The sequence below is a fragment of the Agrilus planipennis genome, unplaced genomic scaffold (genome assembly GCF_000699045.2).
Source record: "Agrilus planipennis isolate EAB-ADULT unplaced genomic scaffold, Apla_2.0 scaffold116, whole genome shotgun sequence".
Taxonomy (NCBI): Eukaryota; Metazoa; Arthropoda; class Insecta; order Coleoptera; family Buprestidae; genus Agrilus; species Agrilus planipennis.
In genome coordinates, this window is record NW_020438978.1 from 349,309 (window position 1) to 369,942 (window position 20,634).

The 20,634-nt window shown below is 39.2% G+C and overlaps 1 protein-coding gene across 1 annotated transcript; it reads left to right on the top strand.

The window, feature by feature from the left end:
- The first annotated feature begins 3,119 nt into the window (after positions 1 to 3,119).
- On the top strand, positions 3,120 to 15,573 carry LOC108735565. Its single transcript, XM_025975510.1, has 4 exons — positions 3,120 to 3,290; positions 11,113 to 11,452; positions 12,032 to 13,728; positions 13,861 to 15,573. The coding sequence occupies exons 1-4, from the start codon at positions 3,120 to 3,122 to the stop codon at positions 15,571 to 15,573; spliced, it is 3,921 nt and encodes a 1,306-aa protein (XP_025831295.1).
- The last annotated feature ends 5,061 nt before the right edge of the window (positions 15,574 to 20,634 follow it).

The following is a 20,634-nucleotide window of genomic DNA, read 5'->3' on the forward strand; positions in this document are numbered from 1 at the left end:
GATATCGTTGAAGGAAATCGACGTCCTCCTGGGTTTGGCCATCGGGATTGTCATTCAGGAAAGCGCAACGTTGCCGGATGTTGATGATTTCCGGATCGGTTTCTTGTTCCTGGCGGATTTCGTCGTGGCTCGTCTCGATCTGTATTTGAGACGCCATTGGGTTTCTGTTGTCCGGAGGGATCAGACGGGTCACGTTGTCAATGTCCTGGTCTACATCGTCTGACCCAGGCAGGCGGGATAAGGCATCTGGGAGCTGATTAGCGTTACCGGGACAGTGCTCTAAGGTAAACGTGAACTCTTGGAGTAGCAGAGCCCATCTCGTTAGCTTTGCTCGCGCATCCTTCATAGTCTGCAACCACGTGATTGTCCGGTTGTCGGTCCTCAGGATAAAACGTTTATCCTCCAGGTAGGGTCGATACTTCTTAATGGCCCAGACGATAGCAAGGCACTCCTGCTCATTGCTATGGTAGGCTCGCTCGGTAGGGTTGAATCGGGTGCTGGCGTAAGATATTATATGTTTGATGTGATTGGGTCCTTCCTGATACAGCACGGCAGCGGCACCCTGTTTACTGGCGTCAGTTTGGAGGATGAACGTTTTATCAAAATCGGGGCGGTGTAAACCGAGCGGTTGTTGCATTAAGGCTTTTATTTGCTCGAAAGATTGTTGACACTCGTTAGTCCACTGCCATTTTCTTTTTAGACTCAGCAGATCCGTTAAAGGAGCTGACACGTTGGCGAATCGGGGCAGGTACTCGCGGAGCCAATTACACAACCCTAAAAATTTCTTTAATTGCTTCCGTGTGGTCGGCGCAGACGATTCGTGGATTCTTCCGAGATGAATAGGAAGCGGAGAGTTTCCGTTGTCCGAGATCAGGTGTCCCAAGTAGGTTAACGTCCTCGACCCGAAGACGCATTTTTCCGGAGCGCACGCAAGTCCGTGTTGTTGCAGTCTCTCGAACACTCGACGAAGGTGATCGATATATTCTTCCCAGGTACGAGAGAATACAATAATGTCATCCAAATATACAAGACAGAATTTCCTTAGATATCCTGCTAATACTTCCTGGCCCATGGTACGTTGGAAGGTAGCAGGAGCTCCTTTTAATCCGAACGGCATCACTCGGAAATGGAATTTTCCTCCGTCAGGTGCGGTGAAGGCAGTAAGGGGGCGGGACTTTGGATGCATAGGTATCTGCCAATAACCAGACTTCAGGTCGATGGTTGAAAAGATTGTAGACGTCTCTATGGCCTTCAAGGTCTCCGGGATAGCGGGAAGAGGCGATACTTCGTCCAGAGTGAGGTTGTTTAATCGCCTGAAGTCTACGCAAAATCGGGAATCTCCGTTTTTCTTACGCACGAGAACCACTGGGGAGTTGTAGGGTGACTGACTGGGCTCGATGACATTATCCGCGAGCATTTCCTCGACTTGCTCTTGGATCAGTTTTTTCTCTCCTTCAGAGTATCGATACGGTGGAAGGCAGAAGGGCTGGTTCTGGCGTAGACGTATTATGTGTTGAGCCGTTTTGGTAGGCGTCGCCGATTTCACGAATACTTCTCGGAAATCCTCAACCAACTTTTGAAAGTCGCCGCTGTAGTCCTCAGGAAAATGTTGGTTTAGAGTCGGCTCATGAAGCGTGGTCTGTGTGATGGGCGGTGGTCGAACCCAGTAGATTGTCTGACGTTTGTCGGTACCAAGATGAATGCACTTCCTTTCAAAGTCGCAGGTAGCATTTACTCGCAGAAGCCACGACATACTCAGAATTATGTCTTCCTTAAGTCCTTCTGCGACGAGGGCTTGGATTTGATGCGGGCACTCGCTAATGTGTACAGTTAACGACACTGTACCCAAAATGCGAATCGTGGTACCATTAGCGAGACTTGCGAAAGAGGTTGAGCCGGAACCAGTGTCGTAATCGTGAGTCAAGCGAGAACTTACGAAATTATGGGAGGCTCCCGTGTCCAGTAGGGCTTCAGTGTACAATTCCCCTAGACGAAGTGGAACCTTTGGCATCCAGCAATCTGTTAAACTAATATGGTGGTTGTATGAGTGTCCGGCCTTTGCTGAGGGTGTTGGACTTGCGGATTTCCCTCGGCCTGTCTCCAGTTTCCCGACGACCCTGAGTTAGCATCCTGGCGACGTCGTTGGGCTAATATAGGGCAATCCTTGTGGAAGTGTTCTCTGGACAGTAGTGACATTTGGCGCTGCGGATGTTGACGGTACTTGTAGTTCTCTGACAGGGGCTTTAACTTGTTCTCGAATTTTCTGGCTGGCGGTACATTGGAATTGATCAAAATCGATTTCGATCGCTCTTTGCTTCGGGAATCTCAAGAAGGTTCGTATACTGGGCCGAACTAACTCTACTAACAGTTGAATACTTTCTTCTTCTTCTTGGTCCGGAAGGAGGCGTTGCAACAGTTGTAGTTTGTTGAGTAAGAACATTTCTGAGTTCTCTTTTGGTCCCTGCTTTTGACTGTATAGCTGGGCTTGTAAGGATACCAAGACTTCGGGTCGATTGTATTTTATTAATAATCGATCCCGAAATCCTTTCCACTGTAGCGGAAAACTTTGGTAAGGTGTCCACCACTTTGCCGCATTCCCCTGAAGTTGGGTAGTGACGGTCTTGAGTTGTTCGCTGGAATTGATTCGGTATTTCTCGAAGTATTCTTCGCATTCTTCCAGGAATCGGATCGGATCCTCAGTGATGTCTCCTCTAAAGGATGGAGCAGGCGGCAAAGGCTTTGATATTGTAAGGACGCGCTGAAGGATGCCCTCTAATTGTTGCGACGAAAACTGCATCGTTGGTTCGAATTTGGGCCCCACTTGGTGTTTGGACACTCCAAGAAGTGCTTCTTCCGGTTTAGCTCGCACGTCGGATCGGCGTTTTGGCATGATGAATTGTCTCAAGGCGCGGAACGATATATTACACTAATATATTTGCACTAGCCCCACGCGTTGGGCGTCACTTGATATGTCTTTGCTTCCTTCCAACAATTTATTTACCCCTTAAACCTAACTATATACATAATAACCTACAACTAGAATACAAATATGCACAAACGACAAGTAACAAAATATATACAATTGAACAAAACAAACGGAGATAATATATATACACAAAATGAGTCTGAGCAGGACCAAAAAAACACTGATAAACAACACTTACTCTAACTGGCAATCGGTGGTTAACGGCTGGGCGAAGAAAAAAACTGAGGTGACTGGTGGTGGAACTCCTTCTCCCTTGCCGTGGGTCGGTGGGATATTGGAGTTGTTGGTAATGAGGGAAGCATGGGTATATATACAAATTTCAGTACCGAACAAGGGTTGGGAAAAAGAGGGGTTGAAAGTTGGGTAGTGAGAGAAGGGCGAAAGTAATGACTAAAAACGAATTCGTTTTTAACGTTAAGTTCGCGGAGGAAAATGAAAAAACTGATAGCAGAAACGGATAGAGCATGCTTGGAAACATAGAAGTAAAAAAAATATACGTGATTTTATGATTAGAATTAGCAAAATAGGAAAAAGGTCTTAAAAAAAAAGAAGTAGAAAAATAATGTCTTGCTCATAAAAAAAGTAAGAGGAAAACTACAACCGCATAAGGGTAAAAAAAATAGTAGAAAAGAAAGTAGAAAGATAGAAGAGCGTAGTTATGTACAAGAACGGTTGTAGCGGATGGTGCAGGTAGTTGGAGCAGGTAATGAAAAGGGAAAACCGTACCCTTGGTGACGTCACATAGCAGATCGTTACGTTGGTCGAAGTTCCGGGAATAAACTACGCTGTATGTTGTATGTTGATATCAATAATCATAAATCGGAAACTTTGCCAGGATTGATGATCTTGGATGGAATAAGTGCTGACACCAATGATAAAATATCAGAACTCTTTGCTAATTGTTTCTCATCTAAATTTAATAATTGCAACGACTACATATACACTAAAATTGAGGATTCGCATCAAACTTTAAATGAATTAACGATTGATCGAGCATCTGTTTTATTACATATATCATCTATACGCGAAACACTTGGGACTGGTATTGATGATATTCCTGCCATTTTCATAAAACAAGCTGCCTTTGGTCTTTTAAAACCCGTTCATATCTTATTTACTAGATCAATCAATGAATCAAAATTCCCTTCCATGTGGAAATTACAGACCATTATACCTATCTTCAAAAAAGGTGATCGCACAAATGTCATANAAACAAGAGCAAAGACCGAGGCAAAGACAAACGCAAATTTCCTCCTAACTCCTTAAATTTATTTAAAAATGAGTGCTGTTAAAATTTGTGCACTTTCCCTTCTAAACCAGTTCATTTGGTTACATCGTACCCCGGGCCAAAATCTTCAGTCCGGCTCTGTTCTAGTTAGGCTATATTTTATATTTGTCGGCTGAACAAATCTTTCTTAAAATTTCTGGTTTCGTTTTTAGGTACGAATAGACCTCAGTACACTATTTATTTATGTTAATCTTTCTAATCAAAATGGCTTTCAATACTGAGACGCTCAACTGTGCTTTTTCACTCGTCCATATTTTGTTCATTTGAGAAAAGACTTTTTCGACAGGTGCGTTACTTCGAGGCAGACACAAGACGTACTAAATAATTATAGAAAAGTTCGTTAAGTGGATATTGTTTGCACAGAAGTGCTGGAATAATTCCACCCAGCGGTTTTCAGCAGTTAAATTCTTAGCATCCCAGCTAGTGATTTTTTGGTCTGTCGTAAAGCTAGAAATAAGCGAAAACTCGTCGAAAACTTTGGTGTCCTGATCCTTACCTGTTTGCTGGTCTGCTTCTTTCAAAACTTTCCGTGCAAACAAGGCAAATGCAGTTATCTGATTCATCTTCAGAAGAAGTCAATTCTTTAGTTTGCTTAGATTTCTTAACCTTTCCTTTATTTTTTTACTCAAGTTCTTTTTCACGTTCTTTGCCTGTTTTTTCTGATTTTTCTTTTCTGATTCTTTCCTAATTTCTTCTTTTTCGGGAGTGTCTGTGTAGATGGTCGACTTCCTCTTTCTACTACCGCTTGCAGGCAGCTTCCTTGGTGGAGCAATGGGAAAAGGTCTTGTTGATTCCGGTGAGAAAACTGTTGACTGGCTTGTAGATGGCTGACATGGATCAACAACAGGATGAAAGGTCTTTGGCGGCGTATTAGATTGATCCGTTGTAACTGCATCACCTGAATTCTTTGGAGGCGTACTAGATTTACCCATAGCACTTGAATCCAATTGATTCTATATTCAAGCTTGAAACTCGGCTGTTAGTGACGCTTGTTGGTGTTCCAATAGAAATAGATGTCTGATTTGTATCTGGAATAGCCGAACCTGCATTGGTGCTAGATGTTGGTATCTCAATAGACACAGGATGTGATTCATGAATGTCATTTGGGTTTGGGCGGTCAGTCACGAAAGAAGGTGCGAAGTCTAGATCTGTGAAAATGTTTCTATTAAACGGGTAGATACCAGTTGCTTGAAATCCAGCTTGAATATTTCTGCAAGTGAAGACTAGTGGCATAGCAGTAGCAGCAATGCCTGGAATGTCATAAATGCTCATTGTTTTTGCCGGGTTGTTCCGCATCCATACATCACAGCTGGTGTTTATTGCTTTCTTAAATGGACCAAAGCATGACCTATCCAACGGCTGCAGCTTATGCGAGCAGTGGGGCGGAAAAGATAAAACAATTCCGTAATTTTTGCAATAGTCTAGATAATCAATATATATATATATGAGACGAGTGGTTATATAAAACCAAAAGTACTGGATGAGACTTCGAAGTTATAAGAAGCCTAAATCTTGCATCCATCCTGAAGGGTTAGCAGTGCCCGTGGAACCTATAGGACCGTCTTAAAAAAAATGATCTTGGAACCGGACGCTAGATAAACCAAAAAATGGAGGAATCACATTACCTATGACATTAACTGTAAAAGCTAACGTCGCAACTGTTCCACGTTCTGCTGATGTCACCGATCCAACTTGTTTTATTCTTCGCCTAGCTACAATTCTGTCCGGTTTTTGTACCGTTGTTACTCCCGTCTCGTCAACATTATAGATGTCCTGTGGTTCAAATTTATGACGGTCCATAACCGTTTGCAAATTATCGAAAAACGCCTCAACATTTGTACGATTAAAACTCGTGGCTCTGGACAAACTTGTGGCTTAGCAGCTCTTCCTGATAGTTCGGGATTTCTGGTCATAAAGGCCAAAAACCAGTTTTCTCCAATCTGCAATCTCATTCTCATCCCAAGATCGAGGCCTTGTCAATTTGCACGATTTTGTAAGTTCGTATGCCAGTTTCTTTACCTCTTTTTTGGGGAGACCGAAGTATATATCAGCACATCTTATTAAATATTTCGATAACTCCTTTTCTTGGGCTTCAGAGAACACTTTATTGTGGGGAGAATAACCCATCTTTACAGATTCTGAAGATTCTTCATTGCAACTGTCTCGTTTTCTTTTTTGTATCTAAACAATGACGTTAAATTAACGTTATACACTGCGGCATCTTGTTATTCCCTTGGATTTGATCTCTTCGTAAGCTTTTTTATACAAATCTATACTGCACTTTCCTCGATTAGTAGTTTTTGGACGGTTTCGCGGTATCTAAAAACAAAAAAGAAATGTTACTGCAAAAAAAATCTTAAAACCACATACAATAGTATTAAAGTACTACTAATGGATATTGACTAATATACAAAACAAAAACATCAAAAACACTTACTTTTGATGCTGGAAAAGCAATACACTCGGTCACAGAGCCGCTGCTAGCACTGTTCTACAGGTTCTGACACGAACGCAGATCCATCCTCCTCAGGGACTATCCGGCTATCGCTTCTTGTTTCGTAGTTATTGCACTTGTTTCTATTGACCCCAGTCTCCCCTACACCGTGTCTGTTGAATCAGAAAACTCTTTCAAAGTTTCTACTCGAACGCTGTAGATGTAGAAAAACGAATAAATTTTCACAATGATGCATGTAAAGTGTACAGTAATTAACTGTACGTTACAGGTAAATTAAAAGGATAATTTTGGTGTAACTTTTTCACATAAAACTTGTCGTAAAAAAATGAAGTCATTTGTTTAACTATTTATTTACAAATATATACAAAGGAATCGAATAAGCTCGTCAACGTATTGAAATGTGTTGTTAGAAGAAATGTTAATATATAATAAAAATACTTCTGAACAATTATGGTCAGAACATCTTAGCCGCCTTGAACGGCTACATTCAACAAGTTTACAAGGACATAAAATAGCAAACCCTTTGAAAACAACTATAATAATGATTTAACAATTTGATTTAAAAATTAAATTGTAACTATTTGTAGTTTGAATACGATATCGAATATAATAAGATTTAAGTGTAATAAGATGTAAAGCAATTATGAGAAAAGTAAAACTACCTAACAATAATTGTAGTTAATGGTATAAACTAGAATGAATTATTTTTAACCACTATGCTAAATTGTCCTAAAAGGGAAACCTTTTGTATTTCAAATATTGTAAGTTTTCTTTTTCACTTGTTATCACACATCACATCTCGATGGGTAACGGACGTAACTTTTTATACACCGTTTGCCATTATTTGTTTTCACTGTCACCACACGCACAATTTCGTCTTTACCTGGGTGAACAGCTATTATTCGACCCAGAGGCCAGTGCAAAGGTGGACTGTTCTCTTCTTTTATGATAACAAGGGTGCCGACTTTGATTTGATTACAATTAGGTATATTCCATTTGCTTCTTACTTGCAGTTGATTGAGATAATCCCTATGCCAGTTTCTCCAAAAATGTTTCTTGACCTTTGTTATGTGCTAACATAATGACAACATATTTGTTAGAACTTCGTGCAGATCAGCTTCAAGTGCGTTCGCAAGAGAATGTCCAGTTAAAAGGTGGGCTGGAGTAAGGGTTGAAACGTTTGGGTCGGAAGACAATGGAATGAAAGGACGGGAGTTCAATATTGATGCAATTTCCATAATAAACGTATTGAATTGTTCGTAAGTGAACAGTGGTTCGCCTGTTTCTCATAAACCACCGAAATGCGGTGATTTAGGTGGAATAGGATGCCAATTATCGTCCTTATTCGCCAAATCATGAACTAATTTATTATTATGCTCGTCGGACAAAATAAGTGCCTCTAATTTTATTACTTCATTTTTTGCGCCAATAAAATTGGTCGCATTGTCTGAGTACAAATTTTTGGCTTTACCTCTACGACCGAAAAATCTTTTTATGGCGGCTAGACACTATTCCGTGGTCAAATCTGTTACAAGTTCTAAATGAACTGCTTTAGTTGAAAGGCAAATAAAGACTACTACATAGGCCTTTCTTTTCTTTTATATGAAACGGATCACAGGTAATCTGGGCCTGTGTTTTCAAAAGGGCGGGTTTGTATTACTCTATTTTTTGGTAGATCACCCATAAGGTAATCGGGCAGCTTGGGGTTTACTTTAAAACATTTGATGCATTTATGCAATATAAAATGTATTTTATTTTTTCCATCTATATGCCAATACTTTTGTCGTACATAATTGAGAGTGTTTTGAATACCTGTGTGCCAGTGTTTCTCATGTTCGTTTCTAATAATTAATTGCGTGATATAACTTTTTCGAGGTAATAGAATCGGGTTTTAAAACTTATGTCAGAATTACGCAACCTACTCCCCATGCGCAAGATGCCATTTTCGCCAACAAAGGGATTTAATTTTAATATATTGCTTTTATTGTTTAATTGTTTTCCCTGTTTTAACGCTCGGATTTCTTGTGAGAATTCGTTTTCTTGAACGATTTTAATGATTTTTAAATGAGCGTCGGAAATTTCCTTCGCTGTAAATTCACCTTTGATTTTGTTGTCGCGATTTTTGTTTACAACTAATCTGTGGCACAATGCCACGAAACGATTTAAACGACAAATAGTTGAAAATTTACCGAAGAGTTCTATTTGAGAATTACTCTTATCTTTATCACTGGAAGAATGTAATGAAATGTTAATTGACTCTGTATCGTTAATGGGAAGTTTTGTATTTTTCCAATTACATTCATTTTGAGACAGCCAATGAGGCCCGTTTAGCCACGTATGGTTTTTTATTAGTTCGAGAGGGGTCTCTCCGCGCGAAATGTAGTCAGCAGGATTGTCAGCGCTTAATATGTGATACCAATCCTCTTTATTTTTTAAATTTTGAATTTCTGAGACGCGATTAGCCTCAAAGGTTTTTAAAGTATGTTGTTAATCCAATTTGATGTTATTGTAGAATATGTGTAAAAATTAATTTTGTCAAACTTTAGGTTGGATGCATTGGTGTATGATAAGAATAAGTTAGCGAGTAATTTCGCAGTGCATAGTTCTAGCCTAGGCGAGGAGATGGTTTTTACTGGAGCAATGCGTGACTTAGCGCATACTAAATTTACCATATGAGTATTAGAATTGTCTTTGGATCTTATATAAATACACAATCTGGTTTGTCGCAATGATTTTATTTATATATTTTTTCATATATTTTACGTTATTTCAAATAAACCGACAAACAATAGTCGGTATTAGCATAGGAATAAGACAGCATTCATTCGATTAACCAGCTTTCTGAGAATTATAACATCGCATTTTGCACGTAGGCAGGTCATAAAATTGACCGATCGGGCTAGGGTTTATGAGTCTTTTGTCCGGTTCCATCCGGCTCGGGCGGTAGTTTCGACCACGGGAAATTCCTAGGTTTACTTACTTTCAGATTTCTTGTTTGTGTGTATGCATGTGCTGGTTACGAGGAACAAATGTTGTTGCCATTACTAATAGCATTCGGGTAGCGACCCTTGTCGAACGCACAACATCTTGTCTTTATCAATATTCCCTTTTTGTATTTCGTTGTTGTAATTCAAATTCTAAAGTTTTATTAAATCCAATAGTAAATTCAGTTATCCAGTTTTTTATTTTACTTATAATCTACAGAAATTACTGTGTCAAATTAATTTGGGGCACAGTTGTGGTCTAGTGTATATAGGAGACTTACAATCTCCTTGGGAACTTTCCGTATGCTAAGTCCTCAACTTTTTCCATGGTCCTTCGAGCCGGATAGCTGTCACCCAGGATTATAGTGAAGTGCACCTTTAGGATTACAAGGATTACAGTGAAGTGCACCTTTAAAGGTGAATTTATTGTGAAAACGGGAGTTTTTGTGCGCTAATTAACGTGTGTGAAATTACTGTTTGTGTAATTCGGCACGTGTCGCGATCTACTGAATCGCTAGTACATCGTCGGAGTTTGCTGATCGGGACTTCAAGGGAATTACTCGCTTACCAAGAGTTTGGGAAACAGGAGACTGGGCGGGACATCACTGACGATATATACCGCTTGAGCACAACGTTGATAAGGTAAGCTCGTTATTGTTGTTGTACCGCATTCCTCTCCTACAGGTCTATTCCCTTAACCGATCCCTTTTATAATGGCAAACGAAGAAGTAAGAACGTTAGTACAAAAACGCGCCATCATTAAAGGCCAAATTACATCGATGGAGACGTTTTTAAATAAATACAAGACCGGACCCCCCGATGCTATTAAACTTCAATTGCGCATTGACAAATTAAAATCATCCTATTTACCATTCGATGAATATCAAACCACAATCGAACTACTAGAACCTGGTAAATACGAAGAAGAGCGTTTTGAAACTCAAGATCATTATTTTGATGTCCTTGCGGAAGCCGAAAACTTAGTATACGCCGCGTTAAAACCATCAAATTCGATCATCACTACTTCGGTAGGATCAAATAGCAGTACAATTGAAGGCGACGGTCAACTACCGCCGGAGGAAGAAGGTCGTCCCCGGACAAAGAAACGTCGCGTCAAATTACCGGAAGCTTCTTTGCCTCGTTTTGATGGGCGTTATGAAGACTGGTTGTCATTTAAAGATTCATTTGTGTCTCTTATACACAGTCAGACAGATTTGACTAACGTAGAAAAATTACAATATTAAATCGTGCGTAATAGGAGAAGCTGCGAAGAAAATCAAAACCATAAGTATAAGGGACGAAAACTACCAACGGGCTTGGGATACATTAAAACGTGCATATGCCGACAAACGATTAATAATTAGCAAACATTTGAGTCTGTTACTTCGATTGCCTGTAGGTACAAGAACGTGAAACTGCTGAAGGCCTCAGAAAACTGGCAGACGACACGTTACAGCATGTAGAATCGTTGGCAACATTAGGAGTAAATGTCTCCGAAGAAATCCTCGTGCAGAATTTAGAAGAAAAACTGCATCCTTTGACGGCCGAGAAATGGGAGGAAACATTACATCGTGGAGTTTTTCCTAAGTTGGACGACATGACTGAGTTTCTGTATAAAAGCGCCGCACGACTATCTAAACGCAACCAACAACATAATGGAAGCTACAAGACAACGAAAGCTACTGTATCAAATAAGTATCAGGATCAATGCAAGGCTAAGAGAAATCCTTCAGGAGCCGGTAAGCAAGTTTTCGTATCAAGTACACCCGTTAATTGTCCTATTTGTCCGGAAAATACACATCAACTTTTTCGCTGCAAGAAATTCCGCGAATTACCCCTATGTAAACGCACAGCGGTAGTGCAACAAGCGTCATTGTGCACAAACTGTTTGAAAAAACACGACGCTAAGCCCTGCACATACATAAAGTGTTCTGCTTGTAATGAACCACACAATATTTTATTGCACGAATGACTAGTTGGTCCTACGGGAGATAGGCAGCTTTCCGTTTCTCTAACGACACGTGCGATGTCAAATCACCTAATGACAAGCGCAGTAGTTGATATATTAGATAATAAAGGTATTCTCATTAAATGTCGTGCATTATTAGATACATGCTCTACTGAGAACTTTATAATTGAAAATCTAGCGAAACGGTTAAATTTACCTATGAAGAAATGCTGCGTTCCCGTAGGTGCGCTCAATCAATTGATGACAGCAACGAAGTATTCCGTTACCGTTACTGTTCAGTCCCGACTGTGCAATTACCGAAAAACTTTGGATTTTTTAACGGTACCTGCAATTACAAATCGCACTCCAGCTGAATTAGTACAGCGTGAAAATATTCCTGTTCCGCCGAATCTCCGATTAGCAGATCCAGAATTTTACATACCAGCTCCAGTAGATTTGCTTCTGGCTTCCGGACCAACACTTGCATCATTTTGCCTTGGGCAAATTAATTTATCAAACGAAACGGATGAGCTGTACTTGCAGAAAACAAGATATGGTTGGGTGATTGGTGGACGTGTAGTTAATCACACCGACGCCGACGTACCTTTCCCAACTTGCAATCTTATCAACTTGCAGCGCGACATCGCTCGTTTTTGGGAGATAGAAGAAGGAACTACGGAATCTCATCGTTCTGTTGAAGAAAGCCAGTGTGAAGAACATTTTAACAACCACACTTCGCGGGACAACTCGGGCCGTTACATCGTCTCTCTTCCCTTCAAGAATGAGAAAAAGCCTCTCGGCGAGTCGCGCTCTCAAGCGTTAAGGAGGCTAAATTCATTATTTAACAAATTTCAAAGGGATCCCAAGTTAAAGGAAGCCTACACTTCGGTGATCGACGAGTATTTAAATCTTGGACATATGAGTGAAGTCGATAGTGAGAAAGAAGAAGGGTTTTATCTACCTCATCACGCCGTTATTAAGGACTCGAGCGCGACCACAAAACTGCGCGTAGTTTTTGACGGATCGGCAAAAACCAGTTCCGGATTTTCACTCAACGATACTTTGATGGTTGGACCCACTATTCAGGACGATATGTTTTCCCTTATTCTTCGATTTCGCATACATCGTTATGTAATTATTGCCGATATAGAGAAAATGTATCGGCAAGTGCTAATACATAAAAACGATCGAAAATTTCAACGAATACTTTGGGAACGAGGGGATCATATAGTCACTTTAGAATTAAACACCGTAACCTTTGGTATCGCCCCGGCACCCCATCTCGCGATACGCTGTATTCATCAACTTGCAGACGACGAGGGCCATAAGTTTCCACTTGGCTCACATATTTTAAAACGCGATCTGTATGTGGACAATTTATTAACGGGAGCTGAAACCATTCAAGAGGCGCGTAAGATACAACAAGAAGTGACGCAGCTCATGCAACTAGGTGGATTCAACATGCGACAATGGGCATCTAACGAATCACTAATATTACGCGGTCTAACTGAAGAGCAGATTGATTCGCAGTTTCATTTTGACGGCGATAAAACAGTGAAAACTCTGGGTATCTCGTGGGACGCGAAGACTGACACTATAACATACACGGTGAAATCACTCGATGCAGAGTCAGCAAGCTCAAAAAGAACTATCTTGTCCGAGATAGCAAAAATATTTGACCCTTTAGGATTATTAGGGCCAATTATTTTATACGCAAAATCAATCATGCAGCAACTTTGGACATTAAAACTTAGTTGGGATGAGTCCGTCCCCACCAGCGTGTACACACAATGGAACGAATTTGCTAGGCAGTTATCGCTTTTGAATAACTTGAAATTTGAAAGAAGAGTGGTATGTTCAGGTTCAAACTCCCTCCAACTTCATGGATTTTCCGATGCGAGCAACAGAGGATACGGAGCTTGCATTTACATAAGATCCAGCGACAGACAGGGCAACACAAAATGCCAATTACTTACTGCAAGGTCACGAGTGGCGCCGTTAAAAACGGTGTCCATACCGCGCCTGGAGTTGTGTGGCGCTCAATTGTTGGCCAAGTTGTATTGCCAAGTAACCAATACTATAAATGTATCATTTGATCGAGTAATCTTTTGGACTGACTCGACAATTGCTCTTCACTGGATAAACTCATCTCCGCACTTACTCAAAACATTTGTAGCAAACCGCGTGACAAATATTCAGGCTAAAACGGGGATTGGCGATTGGTATCACGTACCTTCGGAGTCTAATCCAGCTGATGCCTTGTCTAGAGGTCAACTACCGGAAGAGTTTCTGCGAAACGAAACGTGGAGTGAAGGTCCTTTTTGGTTAAGGAAAGAGGAGGATGCATGGCCCAAGACAGTCATATCAGCGACAGATGTTTTACCAGAGACGAAGAAAATAAGTTGTTTTGTTACTGGAAATGCAGATTTTCTTCATGATTTCTCGTCATTTACCAGGTTGAAACGAGTTGTGGCATACTGTTTGCATATGAGACCCGGAACCAATCGCAGCGGCGGTTTACGACCTGACGAATTGGCTTACGCTGAGAAGACTATACTGAAGTTCGTACAAACGTCATTATCAAGCGAGAAGGTAGACGAAATCACAAAAAGGAAGCCTGGAAAACCAATACACAAACGGTTACTGGCCCTTAATCCCTTTGTCGATCATGAAGGAATAATGCGTGTAGGAGGTCGCCTGAAAAATGCAAATATTTCCTATGCGCAGCAGCATCCAATATTATTACCTCGGTCGCACCATGTGACTGATCTCATAATTCGAGATTATCACACTAACAACTTTCACGCTGGTATCCAGACAACTCTGTACATGATGCGACAAAAATATTGGGTTCTAGATGGACGCAATCAAGTCCGTAAAATTATAAGATCATGTGTTCGTTGCTTCCGAGCGAACCCGCCAGACACAAAATATGTCATGGGAGATCTTCCAGGAGTTAGAGTTACACAAGCCCGACCGTTTGCCAACGTTGGCGTTGATTATTGCGGTCCATTCCTGATAAAGCAGAAGAAGCATCGAAACACAACCTTCGTAAAATCATATGTGGCGGTCTTTGTCTGCTTAGCCGTAAAGGCCGTACATTTAGAGGTCGTTAGTGATTTGACCACCGAAGGTTTCATCGCTGCCCTAAGACGATTCATTGCCCGTCGGGGAAAGCCTATATCTATCCACTCTGACAATGGCACAAACTTCATTGGCGCTCGGAATGAGTTAAAGGAACTTTACAATCTGTTCCAAACATCCGCGCATCAAGAAAGAACGGCGAGGTTTCTCAGCGATCAGGGTATTAATTGGCAGTTCATACCCCCATTATCTCCCCATTTCGGCGGTTTATGGGAGGCTACTGTCAAATCGTTTAAACATCACTTAAAACGCGTGGTTACTGGCCCAATCTTCACATTTGAAGAATTTAATACTCTAACTATCGACATCGAAGCCATTATAAATTCTCGACCGCTTTGTCCCATGTCCAATGATCCTAATGACCTTCTGGTCCTTACCCCAGGTCATTTCCTTATCGGCGACATTTTAACGAGCTTGCCGGAAGGCGATTACTCACACATCCCAACTAATCGCTTGTCCAGATGGCAACACATCCAGAAGGTCCGCCAAGACTTCTGGGCACGTTGGCATAAAGAATATCTCAATGAACTGAACATCCGTCACAAGTGGTCTACTGGTCATCACTCCATCAAAGATGGCACCATTGTTTTAATCAAAGAAAACAATGTCCCATCTATGCATTGGACAGTCGGAAGAGTTGTGAAGACGTATCCTGGTGCTGACGGGATTGTTCGAACTGTTTCTGTGAAGACTGCGACAAGTACGTTAAAAAGATGTGTGAAACAACTCGCGCCTTTACCTATCGAGGACAATTGTGTAGCTAAATAATATAAGGGACGTCTAAATGGTGAAATTAGTTTATAAGTTGTTAATTAAGTTATGTTGATCGATACTCTCTCAACGGGGGGAGTATGGTTTGTCGCAATAATTTCATTTATATATTTTTTCATATATTTTAAGTTATTTCAAATAAACCGACAAATAATAGTCGGTATTAGTATAGGAAAAAGACAGCATTCATTCGATTCTTGTAACCAGCTTTCTGAGAATTATAACATCGCATTTTGCACGTAGGCAGGTCATAAAATTGACCGATCGGGCTAGGGTTTATGAGTCTTTTGTCCGGTTCCATCCGGTCGGGCGGTAGTTTCGACCACGGGAAATTCCTAGGTTTACGTACATTTCAGATGTCTTGTTTATGTGTATGCATGTGCTGGTTACGAGGAACAAATGTTGTTGCCATTACTAATAGCATTCGGGTAGCGACCCTTGTCGAACGCACAACATCTTGTCTTTATCAATATTCCCTTTTTGTATTTCGTTGTTGTAATTCAAATTCTAAAGTTTATTAAATCCAATAGTAAATTCAGTTATCCAGTTTTTTATTTTACTTATAATCTACAGAAATTACTGTGTCAAATTAATTTGGGGCACAGTTGTGGTCTAGTGTATATAGGAGACTTACAATCTCCTTGGGAACTTTCCGTATGCTAAGTCCTCAACTTTTTCCATAGATAGAGATTACATTTGTTTAAAAGTATAATAATACGTATTAACTATATTTTTTTACCTTCTCCGTGAAATACGAAACAGTTCACACATTGTAAATTGTCGCTAACAATGTTTACCTACATTCTAATAAGGCCTTACCAAAGAGGGATGTGTGCAAGAGGTGCTAAAAAAATTCATCAGGCGAATATGAAATAAGTAGTTCTTCCCGCAAATGCCAAGTGAGACCAAAAACCATCGTAACGTAAGAATTAAATCTTACAATACAAAAAAATATAAAAACAGTAAATAAGGGTAAACGGTATACAAATTTGAAAGTTCAGAAATTCACGATTTTATGTTGAGAAATGGATGTAGGGGTGGGATTGTTTTTGAGTGTTTAAATGGAGGGAAGGAGGCGCAGGTGTTGGAGGTGAAAAACCAAAACTTTGTGGTAGATTCACAGACAGTCATAAATTCAGCCCTTGTCCTTGATAATCTACTGACAATCTAACGGAAAAGGAGTCATAACGGAAACAGAAGCGCAAATAGAAGAAATAGTAAATTTTTGCGAAACCGGAAATAGAACCGGAAATATAATAAAATAATTCGAACACAGATGTGTGTTCCATCGGAGCTGCCTGCGACGCTCTGATGAGATCCAAAAAGATCGAAATCGCGATCCGCGTCTGGCAGTTTCGACAGAATACAGACCAATTCGAATTATTTTATTCGATTATGGTAACGTGCCTATCACATTAAGGTTAGCTACGCCGGGATTCGTTTCAACAAGTAGATATCCATATATTGAAATGGACCTTATTGGGAGCATACGTAATTCTAAAATCCATCGGGGTTAAATGACTTATTAGTCAACTAACCCCAAGTGTATTTCTCAACTTATTTCGACATTTACACAACAACAATCTAGACTCCAGTAACTCCAGAGAAGACTGCATCCAAGTTTGTTTCTCCTGAGGAAGTGAGACCTTTTCCTAAAGCGGGATCACGACAAAATAATACACAAAGGGGCAGAAAGAGGAGAGAAACTGAAATTTTAACGGATACTACAATAAAAGAAGCAAGAAAAACAAAGACACCAAAAAGAAGAAACAAAAGTGCAAGAAAAGTAAAAAGATGGCTGATAAGGAAAATGAGAAAAATACTCCGAATGATGGTCGAAGATTTCTATTTCATGATAACCTAGTCCCATCTACATTCGGAATTCAAAAAAATTTTTCTTCATCCTCAGACTCGGAAGATGAAGCTGAATACTTGGTATGTGAGGAACCTTATGGTACTAGCGAATTTAGGGATAATTGGATGCAATGCACGCGTTTCAGAAAGTGGGACCATGAGAAATACATAAAAAAATCTAACAATTACCTTTTTTGTATGTATAAATTGCGACTCTGATGATGATCTATGAGCCTGTATTAACTAATTTTAAATAAAAAAAAACAAATGTAACTTGAAAAAAATAGTTGTTGTAATATTACCCTTAATAAAAAGCAGGAAAAGGTAATAATAAATTGTAGAGAAAAGGTAAGTCAACTAACCCCAACGAATATGTCAACACACCCCATATAGGGGTTAAATGGCTAACTCTGCCTGGTGGCATAAAAGGCTTTACTAGAATATGGTCACATTAAATAGAAGAATATAGATATCAAAATATGAATCCTTATGACTTTTACTCCCCTTCGACTTGTACAAACTTGCCTTGAAAACGGCAATAAATAAAAAAAATTATACATAAAAAGTTAGACAACTAGCCCCGGCCTCCCCTAACAACAGGGTAAATTTTAAATAAAGTGCCAAAAGTTATTAGAATACGATAGAAAATAAACAAGAACAAAATTACTTTGAACAACGTAAACAGTGGAGGTTTTTGAACTGTTATTTACTGCTTACAGCTGGACACTTTTTCAAATTTTTCCCCATGTAAGATAGTTCTCCTTACCCTCCATATTATCTGGGAAACACGGTGGTACCCATTTATTAGGTAGGCCGTAGCATATTCGTGCATATTTTTGAATTATACTTTTCAAAAAGAGAAAAATTACAAGGTACGTGACATTTGCAAATTAATGTGACTATTTGTTAAGATAAATAATAAGCCAGACAAGTGGTCAAGAATTATAATAAAAAATTCTGAAACTTGAAGTTAATATGTTCTTTGTCACCAAAGAAATAGCTGTTTATTATTTTGTCTATCTGTTTTCATCGTTTTCACACCTTTACCTACTCGTGGAAAGTTTGTTTTTATGTTTTGCAAATGTGATGTCGAATTTCAAAAATGTCTAATAGTTTTAAAAAGACATATGTACACACGAACCTATAAACTATTTTGGGATTGTGGGACTCTAATACAATTGATTATCGTTTAAATATTCTCAATTAATTTTCTTTGATATAGAGACTTCGATCAGTTTGCTGTCGTAATAATTAAGCCGTTAAGTTTTAAATTGACAGAACTTTCTATTGTTGTGCCGGATATGGAAGACACAGAACCATTATTCATCATGGTTAGTTGGCCAGATGAACAAGTTGCATCTGAGTCTTTCTGTCTGTCGTCATTTCGCTTCAATGATATAATTCCCTTGTAAATGAGACTGCATCGATTAATTATAATGTTGCGACAATTTCTAGCATTTGAAATCGAATACATTTATGTAACCGTAATCGGATGATTCGTTAGCATCAAAGCAAGAAGTAACCTTGAGATATATGTCCTAATACAAAAGGAAGCCTTTAGGAAAGGACAGCCTTTCGCTATTCCTTGTAAAGTAATACCTAAAGAGCATTACGCTAGCTTTCAAGGTGAAGGCAACCTCATCTTGTCTTGCCCAACACTGTGTCAAGAGGATAAATGAAGTTATTTTTATCTTCCCGTTCCATCACGTGTAAAAAGCAGCCGTTAAATTTTCTTGCGTCTCTATGTTATTGAACGAATATTTCTCTATCTAAATCTATGTTTCTGCGGCAACTTGAAGCTTTAATAAGGGTTAGTTAGTTGAAAAATGTAAAAACGTCACAAATTCAAGCTCTACAAAAAAATTCTTCTAAAAAAATGTCATTATTAATAATGATTACACATTGGTTTGACGATTATGTGACCTGTCTAGTTAGGCAAGATCGTCATTGTTTCTCATGTCATTTCTCGTAGCTTAGCGGTAGAGCAATGGTGCATGAAGCCAAAGGTCCTGGGTTCAATTCCCGGCGAGGGCTCGACAGCAGAAAGTATTCTTCCTCATTAATTTGTGGTTACTTCTAGTGGTAAAAGTTAATTCACTCTAACTATAAATTCAATTGTTAGGTTCAAATTGATTTATAATGTAGAATTAAAAAAGTACTGTGCTTATGTATAACAGCTAGTGATAAGTAAACGCAAAAACAGGAAAAGATTAATATAGCATTGGTCTTGATGTAAGACAGTTATTGTTGGTCTTATAACTTCAAATTAATCTGTACCATTGCGAAAATAAATTTTGATTTCTTTAGTTACTGCTTTTGTTTTTTTCAAGGAAAAGTAAAAAAATGAGCACAAAATGGTTGTCTTTTGTTTTCAATCGACCGAATTTGTAAATTTTCGTACATCCTGTACATTTTACATTAAAATTAAATAGGTACATACACTTTTATCAGATTTTAATTACACAACATATTTAAATAAACCAATTATTAAACAAATGTCCGATTTTACAAAAATCATAATTATGGAGCATCTTGATAATTTGCTGCTCATCCTGAACTTTTTCGAAAGAAATCTGATGACCAAAGGTGTTGGGAAGTAGCGGTCAACGTCTTCAAGCCTGAAACTCACTGAATAACTATAAAATAATTTTTCTCTTGTAAGATACGCTGAAACAATAGTTTTCTAATACATCATCACATGCACTTCTAGCTGGTCTTTATTCAGTCTAATTGTAAGGGAATGTTCAACCTTTTAAATACGCCCACTCGATTAAACACTATTGTAAAATAATTTTTAAATCATGNGATTTCGATCTTTTTGGATCTCATCAGCGCGTCGCAGGCAGCTCCGACAGAACACAGACCAACCTTTACCTGCTGTCTTAACAGCGCGTTTTAGAAAATACCACAAATGGCGTGGTGAGCGCCATCTGTAGTACGATGCTACATTATAGTTACAAAAACTATATCTCAATCACTTCAAACAGGAAAAAATGAATTATACTTGACCTTCGCAGCTGGTGATATAATACCAACACCACTATTAGTCTAGAAAAATTCCAATATTTAAAAAATGAGAAAATGTCTGCAAGGTTTTCTTAAAAACTATTTTATACTGAAGAGAATGTAGAAAATAAAATGGGTAGTACAAAAAAGTATTTATTTGAAAAAAGTATTTTGAAAATACATATTTTGCATTTAGCA